Source organism: Scardinius erythrophthalmus (assembly GCF_964197995.2).
Source record: "Scardinius erythrophthalmus genome assembly, chromosome: 6".
NCBI lineage: Eukaryota > Metazoa > Chordata > Actinopteri > Cypriniformes > Leuciscidae > Scardinius > Scardinius erythrophthalmus.
The window spans coordinates 31,722,375-31,743,731 of NC_138226.1; the positions used below are offsets into that span (position 1 = coordinate 31,722,375).

At 37.6% G+C, this 21,357-nt stretch overlaps 1 protein-coding gene across 15 annotated transcripts in view; it reads left to right on the forward strand.

Annotated features, from left to right (window-relative positions):
• Window positions 1-21,357, forward strand: part of mycbp2 (MYC binding protein 2) — a 120,627-nt gene that overhangs the window by 29,245 nt on the left and 70,025 nt on the right. For all 15 annotated transcript variants that reach the window (XM_081368925.1, XM_081368934.1, XM_081368939.1 and 12 more), the window contains exons 6-15: window positions 4,206-4,448; window positions 4,946-5,017; window positions 5,248-5,344; window positions 5,687-5,760; window positions 11,623-11,761; window positions 11,884-11,960; window positions 16,706-16,910; window positions 16,995-17,159; window positions 19,169-19,327; window positions 20,470-20,674. In XM_081368925.1, the coding sequence (XP_081225051.1) occupies window positions 4,206-4,448; window positions 4,946-5,017; window positions 5,248-5,344; window positions 5,687-5,760; window positions 11,623-11,761; window positions 11,884-11,960; window positions 16,706-16,910; window positions 16,995-17,159; window positions 19,169-19,327; window positions 20,470-20,674 (1,436 nt within the window). The remainder of the gene's footprint in view (window positions 1-4,205; window positions 4,449-4,945; window positions 5,018-5,247; window positions 5,345-5,686; window positions 5,761-11,622; window positions 11,762-11,883; window positions 11,961-16,705; window positions 16,911-16,994; window positions 17,160-19,168; window positions 19,328-20,469; window positions 20,675-21,357) is intronic.

The following is a 21,357-nucleotide window of genomic DNA, read 5'->3' on the forward strand; positions in this document are numbered from 1 at the left end:
TTATCACAGGACCTCGGTGTTCGGTGAAATATGGTTGGTCATTTGCGGGGGAATTTTTACTTTACAAATTACAGACATGGCCGATTCGCACGGGATTAAGATCACAGACAACCTCCGCAATTATTACAAATGACTAGAGGTCACCAGGCAATACTAATCCAGTGCGAATAGGGCTTTAGACATCAGAGAAACTCAGTTCATTTGTTGTTGCCAAGGTAACTACAACCTAATTGGAGCATGAGTAACTTGCATAGCTTGTGTAAAGTGTGATATCTGATCCTTCTCTGTCAGTTCACAGTGCACAAGTCCAACTTGAAGTGATTCAGAATGAAAGCGAAAAACAAGCAAAGGCTGTTGTGTATAGAGATCGACCGATATGGATTTTTTAGTGCCGATGCCGATACCGATTTTTTTTCATCAGCATTAGCCGATGACCGATACGGGCTGCCGATTTTCTTGGGCCGATATTTGGAGCCGATACTGCTTTTGCTCACTCAATTTAAATCATAAAAATGACACAATGATGATAACAAATGTTACAAGTCTCAATTTAAAAAAGGAACATTTATTGAACTTAAAAAAAACAAAACAATATTTGACAAATATTAAAAACATGTGAGGTAGAACAAGTAAAAAAAAATTCAGTGCTAAAATTACTGAAAATAAATATTTAAGCATAATTCAAATTCTTTAAGTAAATTCTGAAATAAATATTTAAGCATGAATAAAATAATTACACTATTGCACACAGTAGCAACAAGCAAGCAGCATAATAAACTGTCTTTGCTATGCAGCCATGAACTGCGCTCTCCATGATGACATGAAGGAAGGATTAATTTATTTCCTGCCCTTTACGACTACATATATTTCTGGAGATGAGAAATAAAAACCCGCCCTGTCCAGCTATGATCAGCTGTTCGGCCGAGTATTCGATGCTGTCGTATTATTCCACCACGGATGCGGCATTCTGAAAAGTTGAGATGTTTTTATCTCGATGCGGCGCGGACGCGCTTGGAAAAAACAAGCGCGTCGCTTCCATTATGAGCGAGCATACCGCGCGCCTACATTTGAATTAATGAACTTGAGCGCGCAAAAGACGCGATATGTGAACAGGCCCTAAAAAATGTATTTGTTTTCATCTCAACACGGCATAGGAGCGCCTGGACAAACGAGCGCGCTGCATCGCATGCGTGTCGCAACCGCGACGCTTCTTTTATGAGCACACGTCCAAACCTCAGCCAGGTGGTCGCTGAATAAAACTCCCACAAATATCACAGAACAACGTCGGCATTATTTAATCCTATGACCAGTGTTCGTAACAGCTGCCGTATGCATATGAATAGCCTCAAACTTAGCTATTTGCAGCTCCCTAAATACAATGACAAGCAGTTTTATAGGCATTCGCGTTTTCCATTTGGACCCACAAACTTGCTTAGTTGGACGCACATATAGAGCAACGTGTTTCCACTTTTATGGTGTAAAAGTGTATGGCAATATTTCAGCTAAGTCAAACAGTTAAAAGATGCTTTGAAAGTTTAAAACTTGCCGTTGTCTTGAAGAGGCTTCCAGCACTGCTAGTGTGGGAGGGGCAGTGCATGGGCTGCACGTGAACTGCAGCGTCTCCAGCAACACAGAGCTGCCTGCGCGCGGACGCCTGTCTGTAAATAATGCCGGGAAAAAACTATCGGCGAACACAGCAGCCGCGTATCGGCCGATGCCGATACACGTCAAACCCGCAAATATCGGCCCGATTTATCGGCCGACCGATATATCGGTCGATCACTAGTTGTGTATGTTCTGATCAAGTGCTTTGTAGAGCTGTATTTTTCATATGTATTTGCTATGAAATGGCTTAAACATATTTTATTTATTTATTACTTTTAAAAAACAATTATTTATACATATTTATATATTAAACCCCATCCTTTCAACCAAACAGCCATTGTTGCCCATTAGATTCAATATACAATGAAAAAGTATTTTTAAAAAACACTATTTTTCTTTAAATAGACTTTAGGAACAAACAATACTTAATCATTTTCATTAATATGCACCAATATAACATTACATAGTAGCAAACATCAATATTTACTTATTATTTTTTTCTACATGAAAAAAGAAACGCGGATTTCCATGAATAGATAGTTGAATCTGGGATTGGAATCGATTTACTACTGACATGGATAGTTTGAAAAGAATTATGGAAATAATGTATGCATTGCATTTTAAGGTAGCTGGCAATACCCTGTCCTAAAACTTGAGTCTTTGGTAAAGAACAGAGAAGTGTAGTGCAATAAAACTAAATGTCATTATTGAATTGACTGTAGAGCATCTAAAGCAATAAACCTCTCTGTCCTGTGTAGCATCATTCATCAAAGTACCTCCTTACTACCTCCGGCTGAATGTTAAAGAAAGATCAACATAAATATTAAACGGGGAAAAGAATGTGTCCTGGGGATATGATGTGAGATAGATGAAGGGGGCCTACTGTCCTTGTGAATGGACTGGTAAAGGTTAAGTGGTGCAGAGAGGTTTGGTAGGGGTGTAACTCCACATAATCACATGAACAACCAGTCAGTAACTACACTCTTTTAAGTCTCACAAGCCTGAAAGTACAACAATAACAGTGGCTGTTCTCTTTCTTTTCGAAACAAAACTTCAGTGAGTGAGTCATGTCAGTCTGATTCAGCCAGTGAGTGAGTCATTAGACTGATTCAAACAAAGGACACATTATTTTGATCGATTCCAGGATTTTTCTTTTCACTTGGGCTAGTGGTTCAGATTTTTTCCTTGCCCTGCCAACATTTTCATTGACTCCTCCACAAAAAAGTCATTTTTGTGATGGTTTCGTTGTTTTTTTGACCCATGTATTCTTGCATTCTAATTAGACACCTACATTTTTGGATATGATACCATGGAAATTTCACAATTCTTGATTTCAATTTTGATACCACTGCAAAAACTAACTATTCTATCTAATATATATTTCAAACATGATTAAAGACATGTAAATGGGTAGTTCTTACAGTAGTATTTAATAAATCTTCACTGTATTAATTAAATATAGAATCATCAAAAATGTGTCACTCAAAAGCAGTAAGTGATTCTCTCTTTCCTCTCTTCTTTTCGCTGTCAACTGTCATTAATTTCATTCATCAAAAAAAGAACAAATTGAACTGCTGGTTACCAGTGTTGTGGGTAACGCAAGTTACGTAGTCAGATTACTTTACTTTCAAGTAACTGGTAAAGTAATTGATTACTTTTAAATTGACAAATAAGTAACAAATGTTATTTTTTTTTCCTATTTATTGACTGTGTAGAGGTGTTGTGTGCGCTGTGAAAACATGATGCTTATTGTAGTTCTAGACTAAATGTAAGCAGGTATTTACTCATATTACTTGCTCAAAAACAAATTCAGTATCCCTCAAAATGAATCAAAACAGTTTAAAGCAAACTCAGAATATTAGGCAAACCTGCAAAAATTAAATGTTAAATTACACAAATATACTTTATGTATTTAATCTCACTTTATTAACCTATGTATCTGCTGACCTTTGATTAGGCTATCTAATTCAACCATAAGCAAAATTACTTTAGATAAACAGCACATTTGTGTTTTAATTTGTTTGTTTTTATTTCTGATGTAAGAGTGTAGAACTTTCTTCATTTACGTCCTATTCATTTGCATTCTAGAATGTCAGTACAGCTGAAAGGTTTGTTTAAGCTGCGCCCTCTACTGTACCGGTGTGAATTTGCATTTAGCCTGAGGCCTTTTCATTTCACTTTTGGTTTGAAAGGGCCTTTACATTTTACCAAAAATATAAACAAACAAGCAAGCCCAGCCCAAGTGAGGAAAAGTACAGAAAAAGTAACGTAACACATACGTACCATACTTACCATAAAAAGCAACGAATTAACGCAAGTAGTTTTTTTGTAGGATGTAGTGTTGTTTCCCCAACACTGCTGGCCACGCTGTGTTTGTTTTTGCATGTACTAGTGAGGAAATCATAAAAGAAAGATTACGTTGTTTATTTATTGTCTTTGTGTTATTGAGTGCTGCCTAGTTTCTCCATGATCAATTCAGACCCAAGCTCGGTGTGGAAAACCCTGTCAGAGTATTTTAGTACAGCATTCTGTCCAAATTAAGTGAAGAATGCTCAACTGCATGATCGAGATCTGACCCATTGTATTTGTGCACCAAAAAGGTTCCAACAATCCTGAACGCACTACAAAGGAGTGTGCAGGCGGTGCTGGTGGGAAAGATCCAGATCCAGGAATGGTTCGGAAACGGCATTAAGCGGGCCGCTCTGATGAACAAATGGGTTCTGAAGGAGGTGAACATCGATGAAGATGAACGCTGTCTACTTCAAACAGACGGTTCCTTCCTCTACCTGCTCTGCAAAGATGGTCTCTACAAAGTAGGCTCAGGGTACAGCGGCACCGTGCGGGTGAGGACATCTTATGTTTACCTGATCACCCATTGGAAATAAAAGAAGTTATTTTGCCAAGCAAATTTTCAGACTAAATTACTGTTAAGTAGTTCTGTAATTAATTTAGTAATTAATAGTGATGCACCAAAATTTTGGCAACTTGAAATATCAATTTTTTCAGTTCTTTCTTAAAAGAATTCTGTTTTTTTTTTAGTGTTAAGAAAATTCAGTTAATTAATTGAATATTAAATTAACTTTATTTTCGGTTTAATTTTTCTGTCAAGTGAAAAATTCATTTTGCTGCATCACTAGTAATTAGTTAGTGATAAGTTATTATGTGTTGTTAGTGTTCATTTACTTTCTATTGATATAGATTAGAGAAATTTGACAGTTTTTTTTCTCCAGAATGGGACAGTTCTGAGATTTGTGAAGTCGTGGATCTGGTTTTGTGCTGAGGCAGCAAGTTGTTTATTATTGTGTTTGTGCGGGTGCTAATAAGTGGCTATCGATTGCAGGGCCATGTGTACAACTCCACATCTCGTATCAGGAACCGTGAAGAGAAAAGGTCATGGCTGGGATTCGCCCAGGTATTACCCTCTTGTTTTATGAGCGTTTTTCCTGGTTGTATGTCTGCTTGTATAACGCCAATGTAATCAGTGTGTAGTACTTGATACAGGTTTGAAAGCTTGATCGTATCTCTTAAATAAAGCATTATGTGCCTATGACGTTTTCAACCTTGAACCTCTGTGAACAACAAAAATGTCATTCATTGAACTGCCTTACAAAAGCATGTTTCTTGTGGTTGCTTGCTTTTCAGGGTTGTTTGCTCTATCGAGACATGAACAGTCACAGCATGGCAGCCATTAAGATCAACCCAGAGACTCTGGAGCAGGAGGGCACCATCACAATGCCGGGTACAAACACCCCTCTTGTGTGCTATTGATCGCTAAGAGCAGGGCAAATAAATGGCTTGACAAGCACACTTTTCTTCCCTGTGTTGACAGGTTTCCTATTAAAACAGGACGAATCCAAGGGCTTTCATTTTTTTTTCCTTGAATAGCCAATAGCTTTCTATATAACTATGTGCCTCTATATAGCTCTAGATCTATTATGTGGTTATTCAAAGTCGTTTATTTAAAAAATATATCTTCTAAAGATTGTTTATGACTAGCCTAAAACAGATTGTTCCTGTAATTTGGACTGTAAACTGTGAAACTTTCAAATTTTCTCTTTTAATTTCACTCTCTCTTTCTCAGGTCTACAAGCAGATGGACAGAACATCGTATTCACCGATGGAGAGTTTATCAACCAGATTGCAGCCTGCAAAGATGTAAGTTGTTTTATTTATTGGCAATGTTGCTGTTCCAAAACCTAGCAAGCTGTCTTCGTAGGTAGCATTTTAGGCATCGCAGTTGTGCAGGCTGTTTGCAAAAGGTAGGCAGCAATAGATATTTATTGATTATATATAAATACTTGTATTTATATTTGGGTTTCTTTTGTAATAATTATACTGATCAGTAAATGTATGGATTAAAGAAGGTTAAAAATAATAGAGCATAGTATAATACACTACTGTTCAAAAGTTTTGGGTCAGTAAGATATGTTTTTGAAAAATTTGATTCAGCAAGGATGACATTTAAGTAAAGACATTTTTAATGTTACAAAAGTGTTCTACTTATAAATACATGCTGTTCCTTTGAACTTTTTATTTATCAGAGGAATTGTTCATTCATGGTTTCCACAAAACTATTAATCAGCAAAACTGTTTTCAACATTGATAATAATAAGAAATGTTCACAATCATATTAGAATGATTTCTGAAGGATCATGCGACACTTAAGTAATGGTAGTAATGATGCTGAAAATTCAGCTTTGCCGTTACAGGAATAACTTACTTTTAAAAATATATATTACAATAGAACACAGTTACTTTGAATTGTAATAATATTTCACAATATGCTATATTTACTCTTTAATTATTTTTGATCAAATAAATGCTGCCTTGATGAGCATAAGAGACTTTAAAAAAATCCTACCAATCCTAAACTTTTGAAAGGTAGTGCTTATATAAGACTTTAGTATGGCAGTATCTGCCATTAATTTAGCAACATGCTGATGTTAAACTCTGGAATCAATCGTATTTACTAGAAACACGTTATTTGCAGGAGGAATGTTGTAGATGGAATAGTGGAATCGATGGATAATAATGCAAGAACCCCAATAAATGTTTGATCCAAAATGAACAGCCAAACAAATGTTTTCTCCATGCTGAGGTCTTTCATCAGACGACAACCGATTTCCCTGCCCCTCCCCCGGCACGTCATTAAAACATGATCGTTGCCTTTTTCTCAAGTGGTGTGATTGTGGCTGTCAGCAGCACCTGATCTCCTTTGTTTCAGCCGAATTCAGCTCTGCTGTGTGTGTGTTGAGTGTGTTTGCATAATAGCTGTGTAGGCAGGGGAGGGACTGCAGCACTGGACGTGGGCATATCAGCGGCTGATCATGAGTGGGCCGCATTTACGGGGAGGGGGATGTGATATTCATACCTGCCTTTGAAGATCCCTTTTTGCATACATGAATGAAGAGTGCAGGGGTTAAGGAGGGAAGTCGTGAGGGATAATGTTTTGAACTGCTGTGGCACTTATCTTGGAGGGAGGAAAATACGTGCATTTCTTAGCGGTGTGATCTTTGCCTGGAGCGTCGTTTTTGAAAGCTCACTAGTATGCTCATTAACAGCTGCAAATCAAAGACTCCAGTGTGTCGTCTTCTATTTTTTTTTTTATCACATGCTCACTCATGCAAACTCACAGACTACAAGCCGTAGTCTCACCATAGTGTACACACCCTGAACTTAGCGTGCGTGTTTCTGGATGAAACTGGCCCAGTATATGTGAGGGTGCTACTTTGCATCTCCTATGCACATGCTAACATACATAGATAAATGAAGATCAAAGGCTCTGAGATAATTACTTTTTTATTGAGCTTTGGCCCAGTCATCAAGAAAAAAAAGTTTAACTGTTCAGTGTTAAGACGCAGTCACACTAGACTTCAAGCATGCATAATTTCTTTGGGCATTGAAACTAATCTGATTATCAAATATTTAAATAAAAACAATAATTTAAAAATGTGAAAATATGCCATACAGCTACTTTAAAGGGGACATATCATGCTAAATGCACTTTTTTAGCCCTTAAATGCATTTTGTTGTATATTTGGAGTGTTTAGAAGTACAGAAAAGATGAAATTATTCTCTTCAGGTGCTTCGTTGATATCTTTATATTCTGTTTTGGTCATATTTTTCAACCTGTTCCGATTTTTGTGTTATCTATGACGTTTTTTGAACTATCACGTCACAGTATTTGCAGCGGAACTGCCAAATAAGGATATTGACTTCCGGCCCAACACTTCGAGCCATCCGCCATTATTATTTCTCGCTGCAATTTTGTAGTCCAAGATAAAGGATGCAGAAGTTACGAGAGGGTAAGTTAAAATGTTCGGTTGTTGGATGTAGTAACCCACACGCTTCATTACACCGTCTAATGTAGATGAACTGCCGCGCTTGTGACAGGACGCATGTTTAACTGAAAGAACGAGCAGAGAGAGTGACCCGGTCGCGCGCGCACTCACTCTCTCTCTCTTCAGAACCAGGCGAAAGTGTAAACAAGACATCACCGTCTCCAAACTAGACGCTGTCTTGCTCTCTCTCCCTCGCACATATTAATCAAAATAAATCGACACGGTGGTAAAAGGTCGGAAGACCAAAGTTTCATGTGTAAATACAGTAACATACCATTGCGATACATCCACATGAAGAGGTTGTTCTGCAGGTTCGTCGTCTTCATTTTCATCTCGCTCCGGCTCCGGACTCTGGCTCGAACATGTAAGGCTGGCTGGACAAGTCTTCCGTTGTTGACATTTTGTTAATAGCGTGTGAATAAAAAGTTTCTGTGCCGCTATAATCGTATCTCTGCTATTAAACTACAAAAATGGCCGAACGGGGTGGAGTTGAACCTCTGCAACCTGGAGAGGGGGCGGGGTATAAAGTGTCTCAGTATTATTTAAAGAGACCGCACCAAAACAAGTTGCTCTCAGAAGCACATCAGAAAAGGGGTAGAAAAGGGGCCTGTGGAGCTATAATAAGAGGAATTCAGACCCAAGCATTGCAGTTCCGCTTTATATAGACTACAAATGTATGATTTATATGTAAAAAGGAACAATTTAAAAGCATGATATGTCTCCTTTAAAAAGATCACACTCATGTTGTTTCAAACCCATAAGTCTTTCATCTTCATAACACAAATAAAGATATTTTGAATGAAACTTCATACATTTCTTTAACTCCACTTCAAAAAGTTCATAAAGACGTTATAAAAGTAATCCATCTAAATCGAGTCTTCTGAAGAGACACAATCACTTCATGTGATGAACAGACTAAAGCCCTATTCAAACAGAACTAGTTATCCAGGGGGACGTTAGAGAAATTCATGTTTCAGAGACGAACTTTCGATTTTAAATGTCAGTCAGTGTTTTTCTCACTTAACCTCTGTCAATATTCCAGGGCAAATTACCTACTGTTTTTTTGGCAAACTCAACGGTCCTCTGAGAAATCTAATCATGTCCGAATGCGAATGTCTGTGATTGCTGATGTTCTATTACTCGAACGCTGCTTCTCGTGTGTTTTTGACCTGCCTGAACACAAATCTTCGGCATTGCTTTCATTTCGTTTCAATATGGATTAGGGCTGCAACTAACGATTATTATTTTTTTCAATCGATTAATCTAACAGTTATTTTTTTATGGTTAATCTATTGTTTTTTTTTTGTTTTTTTTTCTGAATAGTCATTTAATAAATTTTCCAATAAATAATAACCAATAATTTTTCAATAAATAAAAACCGTAACTAATCTATGTATGAACTTTTGCCTAATTATATTATTTATCACAAAATGCAGGTTTAGGCAGTTTAAGCCTAATTAGCCAAATTTTGGCCTAATTTTAGCCAAATCAACTAATTAACGTCGATTACGTCGACTTGTTATTGCAGCCCTAATATGGATGGTATCTGACGAAAAAAATAACATACAATCAATAAATAGAGCCAAATTACGGAAACTGTGAAGACTGCCCATTTTATTCAGTGTTTATATCAAGATACTTCTCATTGGGTGATTTCACTTGAGGGTGAAAGATTTCCCCATCCAGATTTCACAACAGGTTTAAGTTGGTCACGTGAATTTCACAGCATTGACCAATAGAAAGCTGCTTGGTTTTAAAGTGAATTCTGTGTGAGCTGTGCTTCAATACATCACTGCACTATTGACAATACATATAGATCTTTTTTTGCCGTGAAATTTCACCAAAATGTCACTGCACCTTTAGACTGAAAGATGACTCTTGAGTCTTCCGGCAACTAATACATGCACAGATCTTTCACAGCCAGTGCATGAATCTAAATAACTCGCTTAGTGGAAGCGACCGCCAGCAGAAAGACATAATTAAAGCTGTAATGAAGTTAAGTAAAAGAGTGACATTGCAGAGTCCCAAGAAGTCCGTATGTGGCGACATGACAAAAGCATTCACTACTGAAGACTAGGGTTGGGAATCGTAAGACATTTTCCGGTTCCGGTTCCGCCAAACAATTCCGGTTTCGGGTCTGGTTCCCATTCTATACAAATTATTAAAACAACAAATAAAAAATAAAAAATAGTAGTAAGGGGAAAATGCACAATCCTTTTTGTTTATTTCTTATACTTGTCAAATGAGTTTAACAGACTGGTAATGTCAACAAATTCAACATATTGAATGATTGATTCATAAAGACTTCACTTCATTACTGGATGAATCAGCACTCTAGCCGTTAAATAAACAGAACTGCATGCGTCTTGCGGAAGAACATTGTAGCCGGAGCTACTTTATGTTTATTTCTATGACACGGGTGAGTCACTCAGGCACTGTGCTACTCCGAAGCGGTGCCGGTGTAAAGTAGTCCGAGTATAAACGCTTATTACAGGCTTATCGTAGTGATTCAGTATAAGACAAAAACACGGTTTGAAAAAAGGCATTCATGATGTACTCGCTCATTATATACATTTAGTAAATTCTGAAGCGAATTTTCGTTATTTGAAGCGACTTTCAAAAGGTGATTTACTCTGTTTTGGTTACTTGCTACAGTAGACATCAGTGTTTATTCTCGAACTACAAACTTTTATTTCAGTACTTCTGTGATCATTTGAATATTTGTAACACCGAAATACTGATACAGTGTTGTTGAAAAGATTGTGAAAGTAAAGCTGTTTCATATTGACAACTGCTCTCTCAGCGACAGTGCAAACAGATTTGAATGTTCCAGTGTGAAGTTTTTGTCATTTAGGAATTAGATCGCGTGGGTGTTTGAATCGAGATCGTCTCTCTCTCTCTCTCTCTCTCTCTCTCTCTCTCTCTCTCTCTCTCTCAAAATGTATATGAGTAGCGTGAGTGCTTTCATTACTAATTTAATATTTATGAGGTGAGTGTGAGTGTGAGACGTCGCTATTAAAGGATAAGCTCCCAGCACTTCGCCCACACATCGGCCCAGAACCGTTTTTGGAACCGAAACTTAGAAATTTCGCACGGTTCCGGTATTTTTCAAAAAACACTACCGGTTCTGGATAAGAACCGGTTTTCGGCTCCCAACCCTACTGAAGACTGCCTTAAAAATTAAGCACTGGACTGGGCGGTTTGGTTTGGCAACTTTTTGAGACTGCTTTTATCAGCCAGAAGGAATAAAACAGAACTGGCCTTGCTGCTTCTGATAGTCACGCCTCAAACTTGCTTTGTCAAACCAAAGTCACTGTATCAAACTAATTGGAATGATCAAACAAACAGAAACACGTATTAAAATGTCTTAAAGACACTCTAGTGCAGGGGTTTCCAAACCCTCTCCTGGAGGGCCACTGTCCTGCAGAGTTTAGCTTCAACTGGCCTCAATGTATTGGAACATGTTTTTTAGCGTTGAAAAGATGCCACTTATCAGCCTGGAGAACATCCTATTGCAGCTCAGCTTAAGCGTTTAATAACTGTAAAATTGTGCTTAAACGTTTATGCTTGCTGTACCAAACATTGATGTTCCGTCGTGCAGATGTATAGGCGCACTAGAAAGAGGCAGTGTTTTATGATGATTAATGTTTTTGTGTGTGTGTTTTGGTTTATTTAGGACGGCTTTGTGGTGCGGATATACGCCACCAGCTCAGACCCGGCCCTACAGCAGGAACTGCAGCTCAAGCTGGCTAGGAAGTGTCTTCATGCCTGTGGCATCTCGCTCTTTGACCTGGAGAAAGACCTTCATATCATCAGTAAGACCAGTGCTTCAGTGCACACACATCTATGCATGCAGTCAGTGTTTAGGAGGAAGCAAGTGTTGAAATGAACTGACTTGGTGTTGTCTCTTTTGTGACGTGTGTGTTTCTGTCCTCAGGCACAGGGTTTGATGAGGAAGCAGCGTTGATTGGAGCTGGCAGAGAGTTTGCTTTGATGAAAACGGCATCTGGGAAGGTAGACATACCTCTCTATATTCCTCAGTGGCTCTTCATTCATATTTAACTGAATCTGTGTTACAGAAATGTTTGATTCTTCTTCATGTGGTGGTGAAACTATTTCTGTCATGCATAATTACAGCATTGGATTAGAGGTAGAGATAAAGCAGATCAGGATTGGGTAGATGCATTGTCCTTATTAAATTCAGCTAGTTCACAATCATCTGACCATTTAACATGTACATTTATTTTGTAATCCTCATAAATCTACAAGTGTAGGTTGTGTGAGTGAGTATGTGTGTGCCTGTTTGTTTCGCCAGTGTGTGAGCGTTCACACTAGGACTGATGGCAGTAATGGTGTCTCTTGTGTGAAAGGGACGGCAGCAGCAGAGAAGGCCTGTAGAGTCGCACACATGCTTAAATAACTGGAAGTAATTTGATTACTCTACGCTTCCAGTTGAGCGCCGAGGCTCTTTGACACTCTCTGAGGCTGGAGTGTTTGAGAGGCCAAAGAGAGCACAGCTTGTGTGTATTTACACATGCTCCTGGAGCAGTACAAATAAAGACACACAGTAAGCACTAAATGCAAGTACAAATTGGTTTTGGCGAGTACATAAAACAATTTAATGGTAACTTGATTAGAATAATAAAAAAAAAAGTTCTGTTAAGTAATTACCTTAATAATTAATTGCCGGTTTATTATCTCAGTTGAGCTGCCGTTGTCAGGTGTGGCAAAAAGTTCAATTTGGACACTGGGTGTGTCTCATTGATCTGAAGTGTTGGAGTGTGTTTTAGGGAGTGTGTGCAAGGCCTCGTGAGATATGGGAGCTGCTGTAGGTTTATCATCCTTTAAAACTTATCTGAAGATTATCCAGTCCAGTGAGCATAGCAGTAAAAACAGGCCTGACTGAGTCATGACTGGGCAAATTTCCTAATAAATGCAGTGGCCGGTAATAGAAGAGAAGGTTATGTAGTTCTTCGCACGCATCATTAATGGACTGCAGAATGCTGATCTGTATTTTCGGTCATCATTGATTGTAGTCCTTGAGTTTTCCATTCCAGAAGTACAGTATTTATTTGATATATTTTAATTAGTTTAAATTTTATATATATATATATATATATATATATATATATATATATATATATATATATATATATATATATATATACAATTCTAAATGAAGATTTCATTTTAAATATTTTAATTCTATTAATTTTAGTATTTTAATTAATATTTAAATAATAATAGAATATGTGCGTGTATCTGACCTACCAAATCTTTTTCTTGTTTGTCTTCAAACACAAGACATGTCAAGACATGTAACGTCAGGTTTGTTGAATGATCCCAAGCATCGTTTGCCTTTTGTGAGGCACGTATTCAAATTGCACAAATGATATTTCAGAGCTAAAGGGCATTTGTGATATGAAGAAATATAGGAATAAAGGGGTCATTTTGTTGGGGAGTGCAAAAGAAAAAGAAAATTTATTTTTTGAGTGAGAACCATCTATTAAGGGCTTAATGTTTTTTGGGGGGGGGGGGTTTCACACATTGGTTTATAGGAACTAACACAAACCTCTTGAAAGCGAACAGTTTAAAAAAATATATTTCTTCAAATGAGAATAAAAAATATATCTCTTCACTTGAGTTTGCATTGGGCACATTCTCACAGTTTTTTCGACAAATTCAGTATAAAATAATTATAATAATCGTGATTTTTATTATGATTATTATTAAATAATATATCAAACAAAATAAGAAGGATATTGCAACTGTTGTACTGTTAAAAAGGATTAAATAAATCTAAAATAAATAATTTCTTTTTAGTACAACTGTAAAATTACAACACTATTACAATACTATAATACTATTCAAATTGAATCTCTTAATTTTTTAGCAATCAATAATAGAAGTGGTCTAACTATAAAAAAAAGTATATATCTTCTGTGGAAGTGTCTGGACAGGGAACTACACTGCGACCAAAATGGTCGCATATGCGACCTTTTGAAATGCCATTGCGACCTTAATTTTTAATGGGTCGCAAATGTATCACTGATTATTTTTGTACCTATGTTTTAGGCAATATGCTATGATTTACTATGAGCATTTATTAAAACAGAAATGTGTATTTTAAGAATACGTTTTATAACTTGCTCTGCCTCTGAGCATTCAAAACATCAAGTTAACTTCAGCCCCGCGACCGTTACTTAGATTAAAACGTAGCCTACCATTGTATCAGTGGTGCGCGAGCGGCTCTCTCTCTCACACACAAACACGGACGCGCACACACACAGAGAGAAGATAATTGTAAAATGAAAATTGACGGGCTATAGTTTACATTTAATATTTAACGTTTTATATTTTAACGTGTTCTAACCACTGATCTATATAGAATGACATTATATAGATCAGTGGTTCTAACGTGTGCGTTCCTTCCTCAGCGCGTACATGTGAAGCTCACATGCACTAAAAGCCTGTCTACCAGCGCCTGGATACTGGACTAAGTTATCTTTCGAGTCTTATTGTGCTTATACTGTTAAATACACACAAGGTTTAGATAAACAAAGTCGGTTATGTCTAAAGTGAAAGCAAACTTGAGAAAATTGAGTAAATCTGCTTGTCAAATGCGTCTATTAGACGCATCGCGCGCAACTCTTAAAGAGACAGTAGCAATAGTAAACACGCTGCCGCTTGTCCTTAAAGGGATAGTTCACCCAAAAATCATTTACGCACTCTAATGTTGTTCCAAACCTGTATTAATTTCCTTCTAATATTTTCTAATATTTTTATAATATTAATATTTTTAAGAATGTGGCTATCCAGTAGCTGGTCCCCGTTGACTTCCAAAGGAGAAAAATATACTAAGTCACTGCGGTACATCAACTGTTTGGTTACCCACATTCTTCCAAATAACTTATATTTTCAACAGAAGAAAGAAACTCATTTGAGTTTAAAACAACTTGAGAGAGTAATTTATGACAATTTGAATTTTTAGAAGAACTATTCCTTTAATGTTAATAAAACAACAAAATGCAAAGAGAAAATCACTCACTGCTCTTGACTGAAGTAGCTTTATTAAGTATCAATGTATAATTTATACAGTGAAGTCTATTTTGTTTTATTTTCATATTTGTTCATTTAATTACTTCAATGCTACTGTTAAATACACCTATACTGTAGCTGAAAACATAAAACACTGTTTATTTAATTTGTATATTAAGTTGTGTATGTGTAATGTGCATCTTTGATCTTAATATTTAATAACAAAAAGAAAATAATGACACATATTTTTATCTTCGCCCCTGTCTGCTATTTTTTTATATATGTTTTGTTACCCAAGGCTTTGTTTTTAAAATATGGACATAAGTTTTGGCTGTAATGCTCAGTCGCAAAATAGTAAAACCAACATAAAAAAGAATTGTGATAAAATCGTGAATCGTGATTTTCCTGAAAAAAATCGTGATACAATATTTTTGCCATTGGAATAATAAATTAAGTAGTCTATCTTAATTGTACACAATATTCCTGTTTTTTTTTTTTTTTACTGTTTTATGCCATAACAGCAATATTAATATCGGTTATTATCGGAATCGACCACAATTTTCACATCGGTGCATCACTACTTAAGAGTTCAGGAGTCTGCCCATCTGTGCCAACCATAGCATGTTGAAATCCATTTAGGAGAAAATCTATCCCAACCAATGTTAAAGAAAACAAAAACAAGAAGGCATGTGGTTTAAAAGAAGGCAAGTAAAATAAAAAACACATCTGTATGTAATACAGTTTCAGTATTGTTTATTATTATCCAGAGCGGCTTACTATAAATAATTTGTGCGACCAAATCATGTTTTGCGCCAGTAACTGAAAAAGTTAGTAGCGCAAGTGCCACCAGTGGAAAAGGTTAGTGTAGTTCCCTGCTGGACCAAAAAATGTTTGTCCAATCATTGCATTCAGTCCATTGTAGACACACAGTCAGTGAGCGTCGCAACAAACAGCAGCCACCTTTTAAAGTTCCGTCGAAACCAAGACAACAAGCTTATGCTGCGTTCACGCCATGTCATAATTACTGTAATTAAGAGATGACAACCCATGATGTTCTTCTCGGAGCCGTTCACGTTCTCAGACTCAGGTTCATGCATTTCTATGGCAACACTATCAACGGTGAATTGAAACTGCAGCAGTCAGGTGGTAAAAGTCAGAGCTCTCTTAAGTCGTTTCATTATTATTGTAATGTTATGTGCTTTGAGACATGAGATAATTTAACGCCGTCTCTCATGGCGCTTTGCAGACTCTCTGTGGCTGTGCGCGTTCATGTGTTTTGGAGAAGGCGTGGCTTTGGAGACACTCTTTATTGCTAGCCTCTCTGAAATTGCCTACCCTAGCTTTTAAATCACAGTCTGCACATTTTCACAATATCACTAAGCCATATTGTGATATTGATTTTATTTTGAAATATTGTGCGGCTTTAATCCTGCCTAACATTTGCATTTACAGGTTTAGAACGACATGACGGTGAGTAAACAGTGACAGATATTGCATATTTGTGAGAACTATCCCTTTAATAGGCCAATCAGGCATAGTTATTGTCTGGTACAAAATAGTTGTCATGTCACTACTTGAATGCCTTAACTAGTGTCTGTATAAGAGTTCTTGAGTGTCATTTCAGCGGTTCTGAAAGAGGTACTGGTTTGTGCCATTACACACAGGCTTGATAACACACAAGGGAGATGTAAACGTGACTGTTTTCCTCTCCACTAATGCAGATCTACTATACTGGAAAGTATCAGAGCCTCGGCATCAAGCAGGGCGGCCCGTCGGCTGGGAAGTGGGTGGAGCTGCCAGTCACCAAGTCGCCCAAGTTTGTGCAGTTTTCAGTGGGCCATGATGGCTCTCACGCCCTGCTGGTGGCAGAGGATGGGAGCGTCTTCTTCACGGGCTCCGCCAGCAAAGGGGAGGACGGAGAGTCAAGTATGAACGGAATTATTATCATGTACATACTTGATCTGACCTAATGATTAATGGTCAACCTCTTATAATGTTGTCTGTCTTCAGCAAAGAGCAGGAGACAACCAAAGCCCTACAAACCCAAGAAGATGATCAAACTCGAGACCAAGACGGCCATCTACACGGCCTGCAACAATGGCAGTAGCAGCATTGTCACTAAAGATGGAGAGCTCTACATGTTTGGCAAGGATGCCATTTACAGCGACAGTACCTGTAAGTACCCGTTAAAGATGGCAGGAAAGAAATGATGGCCTATCATATTGCTGTCTTTAAAACCATATATCTGTCCTCTGTGGGAGAGATTATTTAGAGCCAGTACATGATCCACATTCACAAAAGGGGGATATATTTAGAAAACTCCATATTTGGATGTTCAGACTATGTACATAAATGGTTTCTTTTTTTTTTCTTCCTCTCATGATTGGATTTCTGCCAGCTTATTTTTGCTGATATAGCAAATATTCTTGCAGTTGATGCCCTACATACGGGATACTCAGTTTTGCCATTTATAGTCATGTATCTTTTTTTATTTTTTTTTTATCCTGAAGCGGAGTTCCTTCTTAATTTTTAGTCTTAAAAACTCATGACTCATTAATTGAGATCACGAAACTTGTACAATTTGACGATTTATTTTATTTTCCCCACATTTCATGTTTTCAGTTTTAATTATTCTGGATTCCATTTTATGTTTTAATTAATAAATGTTTTAATTAATTAATTTAATTAAACTCAGAAAACTTGTTTTCTTGTCCCCCCTGCTCAAATTGAATAATTACATCAGTGTTTCCCACAGAATTAGATTCTATTTGCGGTGGTGTGGTGTTTGGGGACCGGGGGGGGGGGGGGGGGATGTAATAATGTTTATATATATATATATCATTTATTTTTATTGACAAGTACACATTCCCATTGCCAACACTTTGTGTCAGATAACTTAAAGACTTTGCCATTGCTACACTTTCTATGCTATGACTGCTCCACAGACTTTTTGTTGCAAATTTTGCTCACACACAAACCTGGAACTGGACACACACACACACACACACACACACACACACAAACTCACAAACTTACTGACACACTCAAACACAGGCTCACACACTCAAACACAGGCTCACACACACTCACACATTCAAAAAGACTCACACACACAGATTCAAACACAGACACACACTCACACACACTCAGACCCAAACACAGACTCAGACACACAGGCTCACACACACACACCAAACTGGACCTGGAGGTGGACACACACAGACTCAGACACACGCACACCTGGAGATTGAGGTGGACAAAAACCAACACACACCAACCTGAACCTGGAGATAATAATAATATAATGTCTAGTCTGGTGGCTGTGATATGAACCTACCAACGTCCGTTGCAATGATTTTTGGAATGACTGATCGCAAGAGGAACAAATTACGTTTTAGTTGCATAACATCGGTTAATGGAAACGCCGTCATTTCGCAATAGTTGTAACGTTAATTGATATTTAGAAAAAATAAATAAATAAAAATCGCAAAAGTTTTGCGCGAATCTGTAATGAAACGCGACCGCGCTATACATTAGACATCTACGCTATTTACATCTAGACAACTTCTCAGAGTTATGTTGAGCAACAGTGTTCATTATACTAACCATTCAACTCCGGATTGATTCTGGAATCTTCGCTGGGGGAATAAGCATTAAGCACCGGCAACAATCCTCCCTCTACATGCGCATGTTTTGATTCAGATTGTGCGGTAAGAGAAGGAGGGGCTAGTCGTGCCTCCATTCTCAGTTTGTGAGAGAGAGGGGGAGCAAGCAGCGCGAATAAAATACAATTTTACCCATATTAAATAGTTAAAAAATCTGAATCAATCCGTGGCGGTCAGCGTTGATATGTGGCGGGCCGCCACAAATTAATGAATGTATGGGAAACCCTGTACATTTTTTATAACATTAGGGCCCTATAAAATGCTTTATTTTTTCAGAAATTCTGTTTTGTCTGCTGTGCATAGCACAGCAACGTCACGTGAGTGTAACCACAATAGAGGCAATAGTCCAAAATCTCCAATGTTTTTAGCGGTCAATCGTGTCTCCTGGTATATCGCTAATTTGATATATATAATTTGAGTATCATTCTCTTCACCGCTGCTTTATGTTAAAATGTCATGAGAGATTTATTAGCATGCATGATTAATTATTTTTTCCATGATTCATTTTTTGACTTGCAGGTCAGGTGTCAGACCTGAAGGGACAGTTTGTAACTCAGGTAGCCATGGGAAAAGCGCACACTTGTGTCCTGACCAAGAGCGGGGAGGTGTGGACATTTGGAGTGAACAACAAGGGCCAGTGTGGTCGAGACACTGGAGCCATGAGCCAGGCAGGGAAAGGTGAGAACCGCTTAATCAAAACCAAACATGAAAATGTACAATTATACACTAGCAAGGGCCCTGAATAATAAATTAAGTAATTCTTGACCTTCCTGGGAAAATTCCACCAAATGGAATGATAGGTATAATGCAAAATTTTCTATATCTTTTGTGGAGTTTCTTCACAAGAAAATGAGATGAGAGGGAAAAGGCTTTTATTTGTATTGTTTGACAGTATATTGAGCTACTAGTATTTATTTCTGATGTGTTGTGCCGAGTAGCTTCACCCACAGTAAAATCTCATCAGTTCAGAATCCCAATCCACATAGATAAACTAGGGTATAGAGCTGGTCCAATGTTCCACGGCCGGGACGAAAACCGCACTGTTCCTCCTGAATCCGAGGTTCTATCGGCCGAATTTTCCTCTCCAGTACCCTGGCACAGACTTTCCCGGGGAGGCTGAGAAGTGTGATCCCCCTGTAGTTGGACACACCTTCCGGTTCCCTTTCTTGAAAAGAGGGACCACCACCCCGGTCTGCCAGTCCAGAAGTACTGTCCCCAACCGCCACGTGATGCTGCAGAGGCGTGTCAGCCAAGACAGCCCCACAACATCCAGAGGCTTGAGGTACTCAGGGCGGATCTCATCCACCCCCGGTGCCTTGCCACCGAGGAGCTTCTTTACTACCTTGGTGACTTCATCTTGGGTGATGGACGAGTCTACCTTCGAGCCCTCGGCCTCTGCTTCCTCAATTTCCTCGAAGTATTCCTTCCACCGTCCGATGATATCCCCAGTTGAGGTCAACGGCATTAGTCTACCGTTACTCCAAATTTATTTTTAAAGGAAATCTGTTGGTATGAAATTGAATTTACATTACTTATTTTAGAAATAATTTCACAAAAACTAAATATGATTTATATTAGTGGGCCTATGAGTGGAAACATCACAAGCTGTCTCTGATGTACTGTAACTGTCATTTAAATAAATTCTATTGCAGAAAAAATGGTGTTCACATTCATGTACATGAATGTTTTATAGACAGATATATTCAGAAATATTCATGACTGACCATAACTAACATTTTGAATCTGAATCTCAGTTGGCTCTGTCAGGTTGTGTAGTCAGCTGCGTTTAAAAGCATGTTTTTAATGTGTTCCTGTCGTAGCGTTTGGTGTAGAGAACATGGCCACCGCCATGGACGAGGACTTGGAGGACGAGCTGGACGAGAAGGAGGAGAAATCTATGATGTGTCAGCCAGGCATGCACAAGTGGAAGCTGGACCAGTGTATGGTGTGCACCGTGTGCGGAGACTGCACTGGGTACGGCGCCAGCTGTGTGAGCAGTGGCCGACCTGACAGAGTGCCGGGAGGGTGAGAGAAACCAAACACACATACATCACCATAATCCAGCTATTATTTCAGAACAAGAAATTGCCATGAAAACAGTATTTTCTTTCATTGTACTTAACCGACCACAAGGAACATGACCAAAAAGAAAGTTAATTATTATTATTATTTTATGCTTATCAAATCAAAAATTCAAATAATAAATTATACATTCTCAAAAAGTAAGAATAAATTAAGTTATGGTTAAAAATGTAGCTACTTTTAACTGTAAAATAATAATAAATCAGTTTTAATTTGTACTTTTAAAATAACATTTAAAAACATTTCTTTGTTTGTTTTTGCAGTATTGAAATAGCACAATAGTTCATTTTTAGAAAAAAAAGTCAACTTTTAGCATTTCAATTTCTTAATGTATTTTCTTACATTTTTCACTGCACGTTTAGAACGGTATTGTCTTTTTTTCTACTTTTGTTGAAAAACTAAATCTAGAAAAGCTGAATAATTTATTTTTAATCGACTCAAGTAAAAGTACCTACGATTAAATTCGACTGATTTTTTTTTAACTTTTTAATTATTTAATTCTAAAAGTAAAAAAAAAAAAAAGTACTGTAACGGGAGTATTTGTCACGTTTTAATTGTAATATTTACTCTCATCAATATCTATAGCACTACTGCAGTCCTTACCCATTCATGTGTATCTCTCCTCT